The 19988-nt window shown below is 40.6% G+C and overlaps 1 protein-coding gene across 3 annotated transcripts in view; it reads left to right on the top strand.

Moving 5' to 3' along the window:
- PRDM2 (PR/SET domain 2) overlaps positions 1-14520 on the top strand; it is a 70672-nt gene extending 56152 nt beyond the window's left edge. For 2 of the 3 annotated variants that reach the window (XM_062593187.1, XM_062593190.1), the window contains 2 exons: positions 10087-10222; positions 11192-14520. In XM_062593187.1, the coding sequence (XP_062449171.1) occupies positions 10087-10195 (109 nt within the window). In that variant the 3' untranslated portion in view covers positions 10196-10222; positions 11192-14520. The remainder of the gene's footprint in view (positions 1-10086; positions 10223-11191) is intronic. The other variant, XR_009960538.1, reaches the window with a different exon arrangement.
- The last annotated feature ends 5468 nt before the right edge of the window (positions 14521-19988 follow it).

Below are 19988 nucleotides of genomic sequence, written 5' to 3'. Positions count from 1 at the left end.
GTATGCTTGCATCCTTTAGTTGTCTACACATATACAATTTGATGCTTATTAGTTATTTTTGATTTTTATTGTAGACATAGTTAATTTATCCATTTTAATGGTTAAAATGAAACATAATATTTTTCAAATTTTTGATACCACAACATTCAATTTTTATGTGCTTGATACTTCTGAAGCAGTTTAATTGAAAAACATGTTTTAAGAGCTTTGGATCTGTTCAGAATTTTAGAATGTTGCATTCCAACACCAAATGCCATTCCATCCGTGGCATCCTCCCGCAGTGGAGCTGCGAGCTGCTTCATCTGTCCCCATTGAATGGATTAATGTAACGTCATTAAGACTAACAATATTACAGTAACCCATTTCATAGGTTAGAATATTCACTACTAATCCAGCATGACCAAATAAATATTCTACGTAGTTGTCTATTGAAGTTAACGCTTTTATTTGAATAAGGTTCTTTGGCGAGAACTGCCTGTTCACTTCTTAATGTGACAAGTTGTTGTTGAAAACATTGTGATCTTCCCTGTAAAAAAGTTGTCCCTGAACTTTAACTGATAGGGAAAATCTGGTGAAATGATGCAGAAATTATGGTACTGCTTGTTTTTGCAGGTACATATACATTGTGATAAGGTACACTGTAGTTTGGTGTTTCCAATGGTAAAGAATAAATAGTAAGAGATGAATTCTTTTTAAGTTATTGACAGTGGGGCATAATCTTATCCTTGGATAAGTCATTTCACATCTTCCTTAAGTTATTGCCAACTAAAATGCCATGAGCTGTTCGGTCTTAATACTGTATTTTGATCATATTGTCAACATTTATTAGTGATATCTAACAGCAAACTGATCATAAACAAGCCATCTTCCTTCCCTCATTGTTTGATGTTGTGGCACAGTTTCTGTTGCCATCATCTTTACTGTTTATCTTTTCTATGATAAATTCTGTGCTGCGTCCAGTGATGCTGCCACTTTGACGTTGTTCGCACAAATCGATCTGCAACAGTTCCAAAGTGAGAAGTGCCATATGCTGGGGATCTGTAAGATGTAATCTTCAGGGAAGGAGTATCATTCCTAAATAGGCTGTGCTTCACAGACAGGAGATGTGCAGCTTTTATAGTTACCATTACTACTGCATCTCATTTGCATAATTTAATTTCTATGGCTTTTGTTACTTGAATGACTTGAATGCTACAATAATAAAGCTATAATGATGCCTACAAAGCGCTGACATTTCTTGAAATACATCCAAACAGGCAACGAAAACAATTAAAACCTCTCCTGTTTACGGAGACTGTAACTGACCCGTTGGCCACGACCAAATGTGGCATCAGTGTAGTAAAAGCAGTAACACTGGAGTATGTGTGCATATAGATGATCTCATGAATTCTTTACCTTTTTTCCCTACTATCTAATATGCTAGAGGAGTTAGAACCTGCTTCTGTAAGAAAATGCATTGCACTGTGTTCAGTCTAGACATTACAGTACAGTCCAAGTAATGCAGCCAAGTCTCCTGCATGTTGTTTTCCCAGTCCCATGCTTAATGGAAACAGCAATGTTTCTGAGAGTTACTTGTAAATTAATTGATTTATCAATTGTTTGAGCATATTTATGGAGCTGTGTTTCATCAGCGTTTTGTATTGCAAGCCTTTTAAGTGTTTTATTTTAAAACTTAAACACTCAATTTTAAAGCTTTTATTCAGTACTTATTAGTTTCTGATTATTTTCTTTAGAGGGATGTTACAGAAAACTAGATCCTGGCAATTTTATATGTACATTTTCAATTTAAACTGTGGGAATGAATAGCATTTTCTCACTTACTTTATATCCACGTAAACATTTGTTAGGATCTCTGTCTTAGGGTTACGCTTCTAGCTGATACATTTAAAATTGGTCTCCACATGTAGTTTAAAAAAAACAAATTCCTTTCCACACTTTTTTCATAAATTTCATTTTTTTGAGTATAAGGTTGTTTTTATATTTTCATATTTATAAATGTTCAGATACTATGTAGATGTACAAATATGTAAAAATCTTGCACAATACATTCTTTTTATGGAATCTTTTTGTCCTCTGAGGATCATTTTTGGATGGCAGGGAGCAAAACACTCAAATTTAGCATTATGGTGTATCATGCATTACTCCTGCTACATAGTGATGAATTTTGCCTAGAAAGGATAACCAAGTGATATTTAAGAGTTAGCCAGTCTAGATGGTTCTGTAAGGTCATACTGAATTTTATGTGCTAATTGTCTGAGTAGCATGAAATCTCTTTCTCAGGAAAGTGTATCCTTATTCAAAGCGTAAGAGTCCCTAAAACGTTAAGTAATTTTACAAGGTTACCATCACTGTTCTTGTTTATCAAAGAAAGCGCTGTTTGGCATATATAGTCTTAGTCACATATTCTTTTTTCTTTTAAACCTAGTGTTGTTAATGTCTGTTGGTAGACTCCTCGCCATGAATAATCGCAGAGCAGTAATGCAGCATTGCAGTAATTTAAACTTTGCCCTTTTTGTTGTAAGAAAGAAAACCAACATATTCTCTTCATTCATATATAATAACATGAAGAATTTTGTGTTGAAAGATAGCTTGGTTGAGTCTTTTTCTGTGCTAATTTCCTTGTGATGTTTTGCTGTACCTAAGTACCATAAGAGTCAGAAAATCCACTAGGCTTGTGCCTTTTATTAGGAGTTCTCTCTCCCCTTCTAAAGTAACTAAAGGGGATTGTGCGCACAGCTTTGTTTTTAATCCATGTGCTATAGTATTTTTTGAGACATCAAGGTGAGAATCTGCTGGATAAGAGATAAACGATGCCCCGAAATGTTTACATTGTGACAAACAGATAAGGATAGTAAAATAGGAAAGGGAAGTATTGTGGTTAGCATGAGAGCTAGAATCCAAGCGTCAAGTATCCTTTCTCCATCCTTAAGAAAAAGGCACGGTAGCATTGTCAAATCATCAGTAGTAGCATCCGAACAGATTGCTGCTGTGCAAAAGCTCATCATCAGGAATTACTGAACTTCAGCTTTTTCAGTAGCGCGGAAGTTAGAATACTAACTTTTTTCACTTGTTTAGATTTATGACTTCATTCCCCAAATGAGGTAAAGGATAGGTTTTGAATCACAAGTGCATGCTGTTGTGGATCTGAACTTTTGTGGTAAGTGAATTATGAAAAAAGGTAAATATTTACATCTATTAAACTGGTAAGGAATTAGAATGGAAATTGGGGGGCTAGTGTGACATTGCATAGTAGAATTGAAAATATTTTTTTTTAGAGTAATACAGAGTATTACACTGAAGCTGATTTTGGGCTATCTGTACAGTATTTAAAAGATTCATACCCATGGAGTATTCTAATAGCAGATTTTGTTCAACCTGTAGCTGCAATTTTCAAAAGCGTTGAATACACAAATCTTACAGAAATTTACTGGAAGCTTTTAAAGCTTCACCTACACAGCCACAATAATTGGAATTAACTTTTCAAATTGCTTCAACTAGGTGAAATGTATGTGGTGATTGCAAGATCTTCTGGGCTAAGAGCTAAAGGCTGCCTGAAGGAGATGGCTTAGAAGATATTCGTGAAAAAAAGGTGCAAATTCAAATGCTCAAAGGATTTTTTTTTTTAAGGAATTCAGACTGTATTTGAAAATTCATAGTTTGTTTCCTGTGTATGTATGCAGCGTGATACATACATGCTTTCCGTAGAGTACTTTTGACAGCATACATTTGAGGAGGAGCATTGAAATACTCATAACACTTTTCAGCTTTACTAAAGGATGCTTGAACAGGCACCAAGTTGGATGGAAGTTTTTTCTTAGGAGATGGATTGCTATTTCATCTTCCTAACATTCAGAGCTAGGGTGGTGTGTGGAACATAGTAAAAGAATCAGTAATAAGTGCTTCAAAATGTTGTTAGGTGCTTATTCTTTGCAAGTCTTTTATGTTTCACAAACCAGATGGTCATCTGAGTCATGTTTTGGATGACGTTACTCCCAGAAACTGCCAAAGGGTTGTGAGAAGCAGCTTTGATTACTCAGTGCGGGATGTTCCACTTTTCAGAATTGTAAGCTCAGCATTCAGCCTATATGGTGCAATGTGGCATTACGTTGTTGGAGGCGTGCCACCTTTCAGCTGAACAGCAAAACTGAGACTTGTTCTACTCATGACATCTTGCATTGGTTAAAAGAAAAAAAGAAAAAGCAAAGAATAATCTGGTATCTGAACCAGTTTCAGCAGAGCCTGTCTCGGTTCTTTCTGCAATTTAGCCAATGCTACTCAACAAAGTTAAATGTCTACAGTAAAAGTAAACGTGAGCCCTTTCTTAGAAGGCAATGATTCTGTAGGGGACACAGAGCATATGCGCACCTGCTGGGGGATGAAGGCCTGGCAACAGAAGTGCAACAGGAAGGAGCTGAGTCAATGTGTTTACGAACTATCCTTGCTGCAGACTGGGCTTGCAGTACAAGCAATGATGGTGCTTCGTTGCTCTTCTTGGAGGGAATTTACTTTGGAAGGGCTCAGGCAGACTGAGCAAACGCACTCTCTTGTGCAGAGCACAGCAGTTAGCCAGTTTCAATATTCTGTCATATTCCAACTGTGACTTGATGGAAAAAGTCATTTAACATTTCATTCAGGTACTGTTTTTTCCCCTACTAAATGTTACAGTGTGAAAGGAGGTAAGAAGAGAGATGATTTCTGCTTCCACCGTTGAGCTGCTTTGAAGAGTTGCACACTCAGACTGCACTGTCACTGTAGTCTGACTGAAGTTGCATTCCCCATTGATTGTTGCAAATGCTTTTTCTCATCAGTGTCTTTTAAATCAAAAGCATATTTTGTTTTGTGGTTTCTTTCTTATGCATATATTGCCTTGTCTAAAGCAAATTATGTAATGAGATGTGCAAAACTGAAGGGTCATACTAGTTTTGCTAAACCATTCCACTAACCTTCAGTAATCTTTTTAGAACTCACTTGGAGGAAAAATCTTGGTATAAAGGTAAATAAAAATCGGTCAGGTATGATAATTTTTTCTCATTCTTTTCCTTGTCTTGAATGTGGTTCATAGATAGAAAGGCTTTTTGTCAAATTACCAGATTAGTTTAAATGGCAATATAGAAGATGTATCTGAGTATGGCTATTTTTAATCCAATGTTCTTCACCTTTTGGCGCTCACAATATTCTGCCCTTCTTTAAAAGGAAAGGGGCAGGAAGATAAATTGCTGAAATTATCCTGTTCATCTAAATTTATAGACCTAGATTAAGATTTTTAAAGTGACGAATAATTTCTTTGAGCTCAATTTGAAATGCCCTCAAGGAGTCCAATTTTTCAAAAGAGCTGAGTGCTGAATCTCTTTAAAGCAACCGCTTCAGGTCACTAGTTACCTTTGAAAATCTTGTCAACTTTAACTAAAATGACATTGTTGCGTTAATTTTAGGTAGGTCTCCAAGTAATGTCTATGCATGGTTTTAGATGATTTTCAGCAGTACTCAATGTTAATTTGATGTTCATCACTGAGGTTAGTAATGGTCTGAAGCAGGCGAGTAGAATTAAGTCAACAATGAAGTAACTTGAAATCCCACTTCCAGAGGACATATATAGACCAACAAAAGCAATTTTTGAGTTATTGTGAGGGAGCAATGCTACTGTAAAGGTATTATGTCCTGTGAACCGCTGTGGTTAGAGACTGCTGCTATGTACCTTTTTGAAAGTTGAGAATGCCAGGATCTCAATAACAGGTTTTTCCAGCTTAGATTCATGAGAAGCATGACCATAAAATCATATTATTCATGTTATGCTCACTCACGTCATGTGATTGCAAGATAAAATCCTGACATATGACCCAACTTTTTGTCACTTTCAAATAAATACATTTAACTCTCAAAATAGCTGCAGTACAACACATTTAGATGCTTTCGTACTCCTCCATTTTTGTACACAGAGGTGGAACTGTTCTGCAGGAAAAGAGACATTTTCCTCAACAAAATTCCATCATAAACCCTTTTGTCCCTCTAGATCTTCATTTCACTGAAAAAAATACTATTATGGTCCATGTAATTGATGGTTGATGTTTTTCCAAGTCCATGTTTTATGTATTTCTTCTCCCATTAAGCAACATGCTAGTGTAAGAGAGTACGTACTAATTAGGTTATCAATATGATGACTGGAAATAGAAAGCTCAGGAGTCTTATTTATCACCATCCTTTGCTTGCCTTCCCCCTACTCCCTGTTCAGCCTGATTTCACAAATCCAGAAATGCAAACATCCTTTGTATCTGTGTACCGTACTCTTAACTTTAGGTATCAGTCCACATCAGCTTAAAAGTTGTTTTACTTAAGGATAGTAAACTGTTCTGATAGAATACGTCCCTGACACATCTGTTGTTAGGAGGTGAGTTGGAAGGGGTGTATGCATGTCTGAAACTTTGACCATATGCACGTTGTTTTTGAATTGGAGGTTTAGAAGTGTAAGCCCTGCAACAAAAGCAAAAGCATACTTTAATTGAAGTAAAAATAGGAGCCTAAAATTCCTCGATTTTAAAAAATTACCTCTTCGTATTGCATGCTACAACAATTTTGCTCTGTTCATTGAGTCTCTGATGTGACCATATCAAATCACTCTTAAGGCTTTAATCTTGCAAGTAACATGGCTAATTCTTCTGGGACTTTTTTAGTGAAGTAAACTAGCCACTTGGAGGAATGTTGCACAAGTGTGGTAGAAGACAGGATAATTTGCATAGGAAATACTGAATGTATTTTGAGAATGTTTGGAGGAAGGGTGTGTGCTGGAATCTGGTATTTTAACTAGCCTTCTAGTTTACGTGCGCTGTTAATTCCAAGGCTCAGTGGCTCAGAAGGTGTATGGAAGTAGGAGTTTTATTTAGGAAATTGAAACCTTTAAAATACCTGGAGATAATTTGATTTAGGGAATAATAATACGATGTGGTAGGAGCTTTTGCCTTTGTTTCTGGCTCTACATTAAGATTACCAATCTCCTGGTTGACCTCGGCAAATAGACTTCTTTCCCTCTGATTCGCTTCTGCATCTGAGAGATGAGGCTTAGGATGCTGACTTCTGCCACAAAATGCTTTAAGATCTAAGAATGGAAGATCCTAAGAGCTAGGACTTACTGTATTTTTACTGTAGCAACTCATGCCAGATCAGTGATTTCTCTCTCCTGTTTAGGTTGAGTGAGCTTGCATTTTAAGGGAGAGAGCTTTAGGCCCTGGCTACTTGAAAAAAAAATTGCATCATTTAAGTGAAATTACTTTTTAAACCAGTTTAATTAATATGCTGCAATCTCTGTGTAGACACTCTCAGTTTAAGAAGTGGCATTTAGTTTGGCTTTAATTTATGGTAAAACCTGTATATTTGCCAAAACTGTTTCACCTGATTTGAACTTCATAGTTTGCAGAGAAAACTCAGTGTAGACAAGTCCTTCCTACTACGAAACCTTTGGTTTCTGTGCCATTTTTCTTGCATATTTAGCATCTTTTTTGATGCAATTCCTTTTTTTTTTCTTCTTTTTCTCCCTGCTAGGACTGTTCATCCAGGTTATTGCATAGGGTATGCTGTCTGTCTCCTGTTGTCTGATTCACAGTGAGGACTGTGCTGAATGGTTCAATTAGGCTGGATTGCAGCCCCCTCAACCCTTCCCCAAAAAGTCTTTATTACCAGGCTGCATCTACACAGAACGTCTAAGAATTCCTCCTGTTTTGCCCGTCTACAGTTGCCCCAGCACGATTGATGGCGAAAGCAGGTGCAAAGTGACAGTTCTAAAAATAGCAATCTAGATAACTGTTTCTGCATGAGATGGGAGTATTTCAGCTCTCCTTCCCCCTCTGAGATTAGCAGCCTGGTTTTGCCAACCCAGAGAATTACTCTTAAACATCCAGACTTAGGTGTATTTCTTAAAACAGGCTCTTTCTAAATAGAAGTCTCAGTACACTTCTGATAAAAAGTCATTTTACTTAAGGATACTAGACCTTGTGATGTAGCCTGAGAAATACCAGTAGAGAGCGAGGCACTGATTTCCTGCCTGCTTCCTTAGAGCAAACTCCACTGCTCTACCTAGTTGGAGAGTACCAGCAGTCAGTTTTTGCCTTAGGGTTTCAATGCGTTCAGTTGGTTCAGTTATTTGAGGCCAGAAGAAAAAGGAGCTAGTAAGACTGTTAAGAATTCAGTTGCAATTTCTGTCTAGACCATCTGAAAAGCAGTCCTCCTTTGCCTTCTTTCTCTAGTCCTCTGTCTCCAAAGAGTAAGCCAGTGATCTATTAGCTTTAAAGCTAGAAGAAATTAGCGGAAAAAATCTGTTTAGCACGTTGGTTTTTCAGGGGTTGAGGGAGTGCATTTGAAAATGCAAGTCTGATTTTTCTCAGATATTTTGCCTTTTTATATATTGAAGCTTTTTGATAGTTGGAAGTTTTCTGCAGAATCTACATGTTGGCTGATTGCACACAATAACGCATCAATGTCATTTATTGTATGAAAACTTTTACATATCATAATTCATTTTTTGACATTAATAATTAACTTAAATGGGGATATTCCAAACCAAAAGAAACGGTGGAATTTCTTCCTCTCTTCCGGTAATAGTAAAGACCTGAAGTGAAATGAACTAAACTTATTTTAATATTGTACTGTTTCCCCTGGTGAGAGTCTTTATCTGGGGTGATAAAATCTGGCTCTTATTCATTTGCTCATTTTTGCTTTCTGATTCTTACGTGCTAAGTAGTGCTTGAGTGTTAAATTTGCAAAGGCTGAAGAGTATCATTTACATACAACAGTGACAAAACTTTGGCAGAATATTTTAGCCACAAATCTTAATTTGGAAATGATTAAAGTGTTTATTTTTCAGAAATCTTTGTGCTTTTATTTTTCTGTTGTAATTGATAGTTTTCATGAGAATCTTCCAGGCATTTAGTTCTAATATGTAGTTATACTTTACTGTAAAAGCTGTATGCAAGCACTAATGTTAATTGAAATGTTCTTTAAAGAGCATATATTGAACTCTAAAGATACCCTGAAGAAAAACCTAGCTTTAAAAATTTTTAGGCATATTGTTTTGTAAAAAAAAATACACTTCGGAAGATGTCTTTGGAGGATGTAAGTGGTTGTTTTTGATCAGACACTTGAAGAATTTGCATATAACAAGGTAAGCATAAGACTGCAAGTATGGGAGGGGGTGCAGAGGTGTGAGGGAGAGCATGCGTGCGCCTGCACGCGTACACTGCGTGCAAGCCTGTGCAAAGGGTCGGTGACTGACGGTCCAGACTGCTCAAAATCCTGCATGTGTCTCAAGAGGTGGAGCAATTAAAAGCAGAGAGGGGATTTGATTTTAATCTTTTAACTGAAGAAAATTTAGCTTTGCTATATGTTTGAACTGAGGTTGTATCTTAAGCCTTGTATTTTCTCCTGCCTTGACTCATGTTTTCAGACTTTTCCTTGGAAACCACATTTCATAGAGATGTATTGCTCTCAAATATAAACTCTCGATTTTTGCTTTTGCTTTCTAAGAAAGTTGAGGTTCTCTGAGTTAGTCTAAAGTTTTTAGTGGAATAGTGCATCATCTGCAATGAAGGCAACATGGCAGTGTTGGCTGTGGCTACCTGTATGCCTCACTGTACAGCCTGCAAGTGCTGTTATGGCAAAAGCGTAGTGCAGACTGAGTCCGGAAAAAATGACCAGGTTTAGTATTATGTTTGTTAAGGTAAAATTCCTTTTTCATAGATATTAATTAAAAAAAAAAAAAAAAAAAAAAAAAAAAAAAAAAGGTTATGAACTACCAGTACCCCTGACTCTACATAACTCCTGATCTGTTTGTCTCAGTTGGAGGGTTCTCCAACTGGGACACTGAGTGGGAGGCTGGACACTGCTTCCAGTTGAGTCTTTTTACTTCCTATTTAAATAAGTCAATAGGGTAAGTTCAGAGCAATGGAGGAAACCCTCTTGCTTTCGTAAGTGGCTCTCAGTACTTGCAGGATGGAGTGTAGGGCTTTTACTTGTAACGCACTGAAGCCCCTAGGGCATGTCTCTGCTTTTCTTTCTGTACCCTGATGCATGTGTGTGAGTTTCTGCTGCCTCTTTATGCAGTTACAGGCTCCGCATGGCCTCTAGATGTCCCTCCTCCTCTTCGCATAACACCAGCACCAGGCAATGCAAGAAATCCAACTGCACTACAGCCCATTTCTTCAAGGAATAGACCCTTCTGCATGTCAAACCAAAACAGGTACAGCAATGCAGTCACGTGCTGCTCAAGGAGAATGCGCAAATCTTGTCCTGTCTTGTGTTGCTATGGGCAGAGATTGCAAAGCACTTTACAAATACCATCCAAGAAATCTAGATTTGTGCCTCAGAAAACCAGCAGTGTAGTTGTTCTTGTTGTAGCTGGTTGCTGATAAGAAAACAGGTATGAAAGGAGAACAGTGTGCCCTGTGTCATAAATAGGGCCTTTCACTAAGTTGTATCAAATTCAAGGGACAAATGCTTAAGATCAACCTTGCCTAGTGATGAGCAGTTCTTACATCTTCTGGACCAAAAGGATCTGTCAGGGCAGAGTCAGCTTTTTATGCTCGTGGAAGATGTAAACAATGTTTTCTTTAATTTGTGAGCTGTTAAGACCTGAGCTCCTCTGGATTTTGTGGGGAGACTGAAGATGGTGCTGAGTTTTGTAAGGATGGAGTTTTATCTCTACCTCAGAGGGAGTGCTATTTGTCTCTGATATTAGTAGCAGTTAAAGTGCTTTGAGATATTTTAGGCTGAGTGTGCTAAATGCTGAACAAATAATAACTGCTATAAAAACAAATGCCTAGGAGCTTGTGTTATTGGCTGTTTCAGTTGAATGTCAGGAGCTCAAAGACAAGGATACAGTGCAAAGTGTACTGCCATGATAAAATATAAAAATGTTGGAGTTATGGCACGATAAGCTAGTGTAATGGAGCCATTTAGTTGTGGATAACTGATTATTTTTCTGTGGCTCCCCTGGCTGTTCTATGCAGAGCCCGTGATAGGCTTGTGGGAAACCCAAGCAAAAGCTAAAGCCTGGGCCTTTCGCCGCTGCAGCGCTCACTGAGTGACGTGTCCTGCTCCCAGCTCAGCACCACAGGGCCCTGTTGCCTGGAGATGCCAAGTAGTTGCTCTGATTACTTAACCTTAAAGTTAACTCTGATTAAATGCAACTCTGTATGTGTGTTTGCAGGTACTAGAAACTTTTGACTGGAAAAGGTGAGGTGACGTAATCCTCAAGCATTATCCTCTCCTGCTTTTTCTCAGACGAGGTGAGACCAGTTCCTCAGTAGATGAAAGGGACAGCGGTTTCTTCTGCTGGGAGCAGTGGCACGCTTCTGTCATATTGTCCTTCCTTCCAGAGGGAGAGGGAGAGAGCACAGTGCAGGGCTCCTGCCTTCAAGAGAATGATGAACTGTGGATGCTGGTGAGAGGGTGATTTCACAGTCCCCTGCGGCGTGAAGTCCATGCATCAAGAGCCAGTGGAATAGCGTGGAGAAGTGTTCAGGCAATTGCAGGCAGATTAACCATGTTCAGAGGGTAATAGATTTGGATGTCTCCCCTCTTTCTAGGAGAACAGAAAGGGGTTTAACATACTATGCAATTAAATTCTGAAAAGACTGTTACGTCCTTTTAGTTTCTATTTTACATGCTAACGGGTAAAGAACTGGGCATCCCACAAAAAGCCACTGAAGAGAGTGGTAGATTTTGCTAAAGTTTCCACATCTCAAATCTGTGGGTACCCTAGTCTCTTGACGTTGTACCATTAGCTTTAAAAGGCATGATGCCATTGCTTTTTTTTTTTTTTTTTTTTTGAAATACCACCTATTAAGTGATCTCTGTGAAATGCACTGATAGTCCAATTTCATAAAAGGACAAGGATCCACTTCTTGAAAACCCCCATTACATTTGTTGCCAGTCTGGTACTCTTGTTGTGGTCAGGATTTAATTACTTTGTAAGAGTATCAGTATGCACATCGCTGTGCAGTATCAAGCAGCGCTTTCCCCTGAATGTGGAGCTTTGTGTTTGTGGCCCTCAGTACAAGCATGCCTAGTTTCCATGGTCATGTAGAGAAGGCATCCATGGAGATGGCTGGCAGGCAGTAAAGACAAATTGCAGAAACACATAGGAAAGTGCATGCAAGGAGGTCTCCTAAATCTTCCTCCAGAATGGTGACAACCACATGCAGGTGCATCATCTGGCAAGGATGTTCTCCTCCAGGCAGCCGCAAATTTCTCCTCTGGCTTGAAGTGTTCCTTCTGTCAGGACAGGAGTTTACAGGAGCCGTACTAATGTAGCGTCCAAGTATTTTTCAATGGGGCCAAGGAGTAGACGGCCCTGCTTCCCCCTCGTTTCAGTCAAGACGTTTCTCTCCTTGTCTTTGCATCCCACTGGTATGCACGCACGTTAGTTGCGAAAAAGCAAGTGCCCAGTTGATACACCTTTCCGCCACTACTCTATAAAGGTCAAAACAGGATCAACAGATCTGCACATACACGCATATATATGTTTATATATAACATTATTGCGAATATATGCATAAAATTGCTGAAAGCAGTGACTTTTTATGAAAATCAAAAATTTCAAAATTAATGCAAAAGCTTTAAACAAAAAATACCTTTTTTTCACCATAAAAATGTTTTAGCTACATGTTGTTTAGCTGGAAAGAAAAGGTCTTGAGAATCTTCTAATATTTAGATAGAGGCTTTTTGGATAACCCCTCTTGGAGGTTTTCTAAGTGCAATTGTGGTATGGGGGAAGGCTGAGATGCGGAAACTAGATGAGCCATAGAAAAGCTACATCCCCTCCCATTTTTGGAAGCGAGGCTTCCAGTTCAGGACTGTGAGACCTCTGAGATGCAGGCTTTGCGGGGACAGTTTGTACTGTTGCTGGCTGCTCTCTAGCTTTCCTAGAGTCTCTAGGATTGATTCCCTTCAGAGTCTTTGCTAGCAATAATTTCCTCTTAAAATATATGATATACTAATGCCAATCCAAGGCTGCAGTTTTTCTCAGCAGCCTAGAGGACTGAGATTGCTGTTATTCATTCAAGCTAATTGAAAGTGAGTCCCAAATCTGCTAGGCAGCTTGGTGAATCTTGCTCAAATAGCACAGAAAATAGTTTCTTGGCCTTACGTATGTCTCAAAGAAGCAAGCCTGCACCTACAGCTCTGTATCAGTTCTACTGTCTTTAATTTTGCCTGTTACCTTTCCTTTTTTTTGTATACATTTTGTCCTTCTTTTCACCATCTGGTATTAGTATGGTAAACCCTGTTGTTCAGAACAGGAATTATCTTCCTGTGTGTCTGGACAGCACCTAGATCATTGGAAAAATGAATATACAGTGTCAGTAGGAACCAGCTCCAATAAACTGTCCTAAAACACCACTTCAGTATGCCCTGGATTGTGCGAGTGCAGCTTTGTTAGACGTTTTGACAAGGATCACCCTTACTATATAGTTAATTCTTCACCGGTTATTTGAGGATTGTTGCTGAGGAAGAGCTCTCTTGCCATACAGCCCCTGTCCTCCTTTAAACGATCAGTTCTTCGGAGACCCTCTCAACTTCCAGTAAGTTGAATTAAGTACAAAGTTCCTGGCATGGATGCTGCTGAGTTTAGTGCCTTTAAGGCATACCAATGAGGTTGTTATAATTCACTTTTGTGCAATTTATTTTTGCTGCTTTTTTTAGAGTGGTATTAACCATAGTAACTGACAAACTCAAGGAGAGAAGTGTGTAAATTGTTGTGATATATGAACATTTTTCCCAGAGAAATTCTGGTTTATCACAAGAACCTGTAAATATGTATCTACAATTTTAAAAGCACGTCTTTATGTCCCTGGTTGTAAATGCTCTGTTTTTAAAGTTTTATAATGTATGTTATTCAACCAAGAGATCACTGCACACAGCTTTATATTGTACTGGTCTGTTTGAAGGATCAATTACAGTCTAAGCTGTGGTAGAAAAATATCCACGCCGCTGACAAGAAATAACCTATTATTGCACCAAACTTTTCATCATTTTCCCTTAGCTAACAAATGCAGATTTTTTGGGAGGGTGGGGAAATTAATTTTTCCTTCAGAAAAAAAGGATCAATTCAAAATGGTGTCATTTCTCTGTAATGATAAGAATATTTTCTTCACAGTAAATTCAGGAAAGTATGCCATTTTTTCACAAAGCAGAATTTCACGGTTTTCCAGCAAATTTTTTACCTCCCCCGTGCCTGCTGATGAAACATGTGAAATTTTGCCCTTGACTAATATGACAAATTCTTGTGAAAATTCAAGGAGAGAGTGGGGAAAAAGCTCAGGTTTTGCATGTAGGAATTTGCGAGGCTGACACTGGTAGCTCTGCAGTGCTCTCACGACAATGATGATACTGAGAAGTTTATTAGGAGTAAATTGTGTGGCGATGTGGTATTAAGAGGTTGGTGCTTGGACTCCGAACATCGCTCGGGAAGACTGGAAGCTCTGTTGTCTGTCTGCCATGTAAAGAAAAAGAACAACAATAAATTAATGTGACAAACTGTATCGTGGAGTACGTTATTTCATCAAAGGAAGCCTTCAAAGTGGTGATCCAGTATGTTGTATTCTGAAATGGCCAAATGATTTGGATTTTGGTTTTTTGTTGTTGTTGTTGTTGTTTGGGTTTTTTTTTTTTTTTTTTTTGTAGAAGATGGAAACGTCACCTTTATCTTCCAAGCTGCCAACATACCAACGAAAATTACTGCAGCGGAGCTGTCCTCCTCCGGCAGTTTGAGGCTGTAGGTCTGCGTGCTCGGAGAAGCAGCACCTAAGCCCTTTGCAGTTTGGACTGTTCATCCAAAGCCAAACCTTTCTCTAGCATTTATTTCTCTCCCAGGGAGGTGTTACAACGCTCGAGGAAGCAATGCAACGCAGTGAAATTCGAGAGACTGGGTTGTTGTCCTCGCTAGGCAGGTAGAAGTTTGAGCAGGACTTCAAGGGTGAGGTTTTTACTTCCGTTCTGGAAATGGTACCTATTTTATCCATCTCCGTTACAGGATACTTTCCATCACGACACCTCGAGTGGGAAATACCTTGTCTGAGTTGTACAGGGCTGTGGAGCTTTCCCCTTTCTTTTAAGGCATTTGCTTTGGGTGAGTGGGCTGCTAGGTATTACTGGTGTATTAATTCAGCCGAATTAATTCTTTAAAAACAATAGCAGATACAGCAAAAAGGTTTGGGAATAGCTAAGGATAGGTATGGATATAATTCAACATGGGCTAAAAGTGTCTTTTTCTCCCCCGGAAATGTGAAGATTCCCTACGCGCTGTAAGTCTGATCTGTTAGTAGAAAGTCGCTATGTTGTCGCTGTTTCACACCGTTGCCTTGTTTGTGCTGCCTAACAGTGAACTTCTTCACCCTGTTGCAGCTGTAAATGGCATTTAGTGTGGGTTAGGTTTGGGCAATCACATATTTCTGAAGTGTAAATCTGTGTGAAAATCTTCTGAAATACTCTAACTAAATAGTTAAACGTGTTCCATCTGTCTGAGCTGTCACGTGAAGCAGCACTAATTCCTCCTTTTTTGCAGGAGCTACGGCTTTCTGAAAGGAGACTGCCTTCCCAAACAGATCAGGAGAAAAAACTTCCTTATAGTAATGCTACTGCCTTAACATCACTTCCACCATGTGTATCTAGCTGCTTTCAGCTGCCAGGAGACCGAAGGATGCAGGCGACAAGCGGCTGCTGAAGGCAGAGTCCCCTAGCAAAATCTCGGTTACATGCTGATGCTCAGAGGAGGGGAGAGAACTGGTTAGGCCGTTTTTATCTTTGATGTCAGTGCCAACTGTAAATAGTCTTTGAGGCTGTCACGCGTGCAGAGTATCCTGTGTACGTTCAAGACAAAAATACTTAGCGGACGTGGAAGAGGCTCGCACGCCCCACCTGGGATTCCTGACCGCGTGCCATCCCGCTCCGTCCTACGGAGGAGCTGTAGAAATAGAAATGTAAGGCAGGCCCGGCCGAGTGACGTTTCCCAAATGTCGTGAAGATTAGGGGAGCATATGGTATTTATGGTTCTGTTGTTGTGCTCTGTGTGCAAAAGCCCCGGAGAACTTCTAGTGCTAAACTCACTGCTGTCTCAAAGTAACGGGGCAAAAAGATCCCTTCTCTTGCAGGAGTGATTTTAGAAATGAATCAAATCAGTGTCAGATTTCAATAGGGATATTAGCTGTACAGAGTATTGCACGGGCTGATACAGCCTTTGGAAAGTGAATGCGTGTATTACTGATTATATTTCAAAAGAATTTGCATTTTCCTTGCCCTTGCTTCTGCCAGCATCAGTGGCTTTGCAAAGAAGAGAGCAACGGGCAGTTCTCTCCGGGTGCCGCCTCAGTGTTGCATCAGAATATTTGTGCTGTAAGATGCATTGCTCATAACAGTAACTCATCTGGCCAGTATCCTTACTCGTATACATTATACATCTTCCTCTCTTTGTAAACAGATTCAGAATTAAACTAAAAAAGCAAAGCTGTCCTAAACTGAGAGCATATATCTTACAGCATTTATCTTATGTCCTAACTTGAGAGCAATTCATCTTACAGCAGAGGCCAGGATGAGCTGATGGGTAACACAGGCTTTATAGCTCTCATTGGGGACTGACTAAGAGTAACACAGGCGTAAGGGAAATCGTACCACTGTCTCCGAGTAGGATTTACCATTTGAAGGGATAGGCTCTTCATTTAGCTTTTGTGATCCTAGGGAGCAGAGCTGTCAGATGAAACGTGTGTACGACCGAGAGCACAGCCAGTGCTGGTGGTGCTGCGTTAAATAACGTGTGCTGCTGCTTGGGAGTGAAATTGGAGATTGGCTCCCAATGCCTGACTAGGCGAGGAGGTGATCGATTAACCCAAACAAGAGCTTATTTTATTTCTTTCTGCTGCTTTTGGGACATGCACTGACTTGATGTAGTTGCTGCAAGCGGCGAATGCTGGTGTGAAGCGAACCTTCAATGCATGCATAGTGGAATTGGGCAGGAAGGGAAATACATTTTTTAATTGCTCTCTGTAGTATTAACTAAACTCCTGAAATCTTGAAGAGCTGGAAAGGTTAAGAAGTAGATGAGGAGACTTCCATGTCTCTGCAATTTTCTTAAAACTTACCCCTTTCCACCCAATTAAATGCCCTTCTTTCTTATATTGGCCTTTTCTGGTATTTTGCTTAATTCTAGATTTTGCTGTTGTAGGCTCCAAATATCAACAGATATTTATGTGCCCAAATAAAATTTTCCCCAGGCAGCTGGGCATTATCAGAGCAAGGAAACAGGCAGCAGAGAGGTGAAGAAGCTTGTGCAAAATTACTGTCCTCAGTTGTGGAAGAACAAGGACTGAACCGAGAGCCCATGCCTCCGTCCTCTCACTATCATCCTCTTTTCTTCTCTAAGGACAAGAATATCTGACATCGATTTTTAGGGACTCATCAAACAAGTATCTTCTATCTTTTTGCTCTGCCACTTTTTGCCTATATCTTGCCCTTGCAAATATCTTTATTATTGCCCCAGTTTTGCCTTCTGTAAAAGGGATGTAATAATCATTCCCCCTGTGAGATATATGGAAGAATAATGCTTTATAAAGTGCAATATGCAATTTGGGTCTTATTGAACTAAATCTTGAACCTTTCTATTATTCTTAAAGAAGGTTGTCTGGAATTAAGTAAATTGGATAGTAGCATTAAAAGAAACATGCAGCTCACTTAATATATCTGTACCTCAAGAAATTCCCTTTCTAATTCTTCCTCATCCCAGCACACATTAGACTGGCTTTGCTTGTACTGCTTTGGAAATGATGGAGGAAAAAAACTTTGAGATCTGCAGGTCAGGAAGGGAGGGAAATAGCTGCAAAAACAGATGCATAAATGTTGCAGGAAGGTAGATGGAAAGAGCCACTTTTTGCTTTTCTGCGTGTAACTAGTAAGAAGGTCAAGCTATTTATATCTCCTTTTGGCTTGCAAGGACAGAAATTGCTCCTGTGTCTTTAGCAATGAAATGTTCAAAGATGTGTACATTTTGTTTACTTTGAGTTTACCACAATTGAGCTAAGCCAGAAAACGTTTTAATTGCTATGGGATGGAGAAGTCCAATGGCAGGCAATAGCTTGCATAGCACAGAAGCAGTTTAGCAGCTGTTAAACAGCTTCATCTTCCAGCTTTTTTGGACTGGCAGGGAGAGGGAGTAGAGGCAGCGCAGAGGTGCAGCTGTGATGTGCTGGCTGACACAGCAGTTCGTTGCGGGAAAGGAAGCTGCGCTGGCTGCAGCACAGATCAGGAGACCTGGCTTCAGTCGCCCCATCCTGAAACACTCTCCCTGGGCACATCCCTTAGCCTTTCCCTGCCTCAGTTCCCTGTCTGAGCAAGGGGCTGATAACAGCCCCTGTCTGAGAGAGGTGACTTGCATGCCCTTCCCTCGGGCTTTCTGTTGCTATGACCTGACAGTTTTTTTACTTCCACCTAGGTCATGGTGCATGTTTTTGTAGCAGTGTGTTGATTCCCAGAGAAAGCACCGATGACTCATTGGGGGATAAAATTATGCAGAGCTCCAGAAGTCAGCATCTCTTGCATTGGCAGATGGAGTTTTTGAAATAAAGATGAATTAACTGTGTCAGACTTCCCTGGGAGTTAACTCCTGGTCCTTCGTCTGCCAAAGCAAACCTGGCCGGTGTTTACATCAAAATAGTTGCGACAGGGCAGCCGCAGTGGTGCTGCGCCAAGCAAAGCAATCAGAATTAAATATCCAGGTTTAGATGCCAGCCCCCGGCATCTCCTCTTTCTCTTGAGCATCTAAGCCTGCAGGCATGAGAGGGTTAAAGCAAACAGCTTTCTCCTGCCTGGCTGAGTTAGCACTTCCATGTGCCTCCAGAAGAGCTCTGAGAAAGTGGGAGGGGGGCCGGCGAGGGAGGCAGAGCCACTGCAGCAGGTCAGAGGAAATGTTATTTAACTGTGGCTCCGGTCCCCTCCCACTCGCTGATTTTGCTGGGGGAGAGAGTTTTGGAAGGAAGGAGTGAACCGGGGGGCTGATGCCAAGAGCTGATCTGGTGCCGGCGAACAGAGGTGCCTGCTGCAGACGGCTGCTTGGGCTTGGGAGGAGACATTGAGCCGGAGCAGCTAGAGGAGACGGGGACCATCTTGGGGACGTGGTAGCAGGCTAGGGGACTCGGTAGTGTTCCTTTGGGGTCACCCTCAGCAGCTGGAAGGACTGCTTCCCTCTGCGATCTCCTGATGCGAAGCTTGGACTCAAAGCTGGAATGATGGAGAGATGGCTGAACCTAGACAGGCATAACTCCAGGCCCATGAGAAGACCTCTGGCTGGAGGAGAGGGGGAATTGCCAAGCGAGGTCCTTCTCCCCCCGTCCATGTAGGGGCAGCGAGGGGCTTCATCTCAGTTGCTGAGCTCTGCCCCATGACCAACGCCAAGGACCTGAAGGGCGCGATGGACCCCTCACCGGCGACCCCCAGTGCGGTGGCAGGCCCCGTTACTTTCTCCCAGGTGTTTGGGCAGCAGTGCCAGCTCATGGAAGCAGGTAAGAGAGCAGGATGCGTCTGATATAACCTAAACCTCTTGCCTGTCATCTCTCGGTAAGCAATGATCTGGACCCCTTCCCTCCTCCCCTCCCCATTTCCCACACTCGTCCCAAACCTGGTATTTTCGAAAGCGAAAGCTGGAGTGATCTGCTCAGCTCCTGGTGGGTTTGCAAACCTGCCTCAGCTTCTCCCGAGCCCAGTTAGTTAAACATCCATACAGCTACAAATCTGAGGCGAGAGTTGGGATGATTGTGCATTTTGGGTTAATGCGGGCTGGAGCAAGCTGCTCTTAGCCTGATGTTGGAAGTTACCACTATGTTTAGACCTGTACGCAGCAGATGTAGCAACTTCTCAAATACTAGCATAGAAATGAATTCCTAATAATGACATTCAAACTGGAAGTGGATTTTGCTGCCCTGGAGGGTGACTGTTACAGTGTGGGGCATTGCCGGATGTGC

This window comes from Rhea pennata, chromosome 22, assembly GCF_028389875.1.
Source record: "Rhea pennata isolate bPtePen1 chromosome 22, bPtePen1.pri, whole genome shotgun sequence".
NCBI lineage: Eukaryota > Metazoa > Chordata > Aves > Rheiformes > Rheidae > Rhea > Rhea pennata.
Note: the sequence above shows the minus strand (reverse complement) of the source record. Positions and strands in the feature narration are given on the sequence as shown.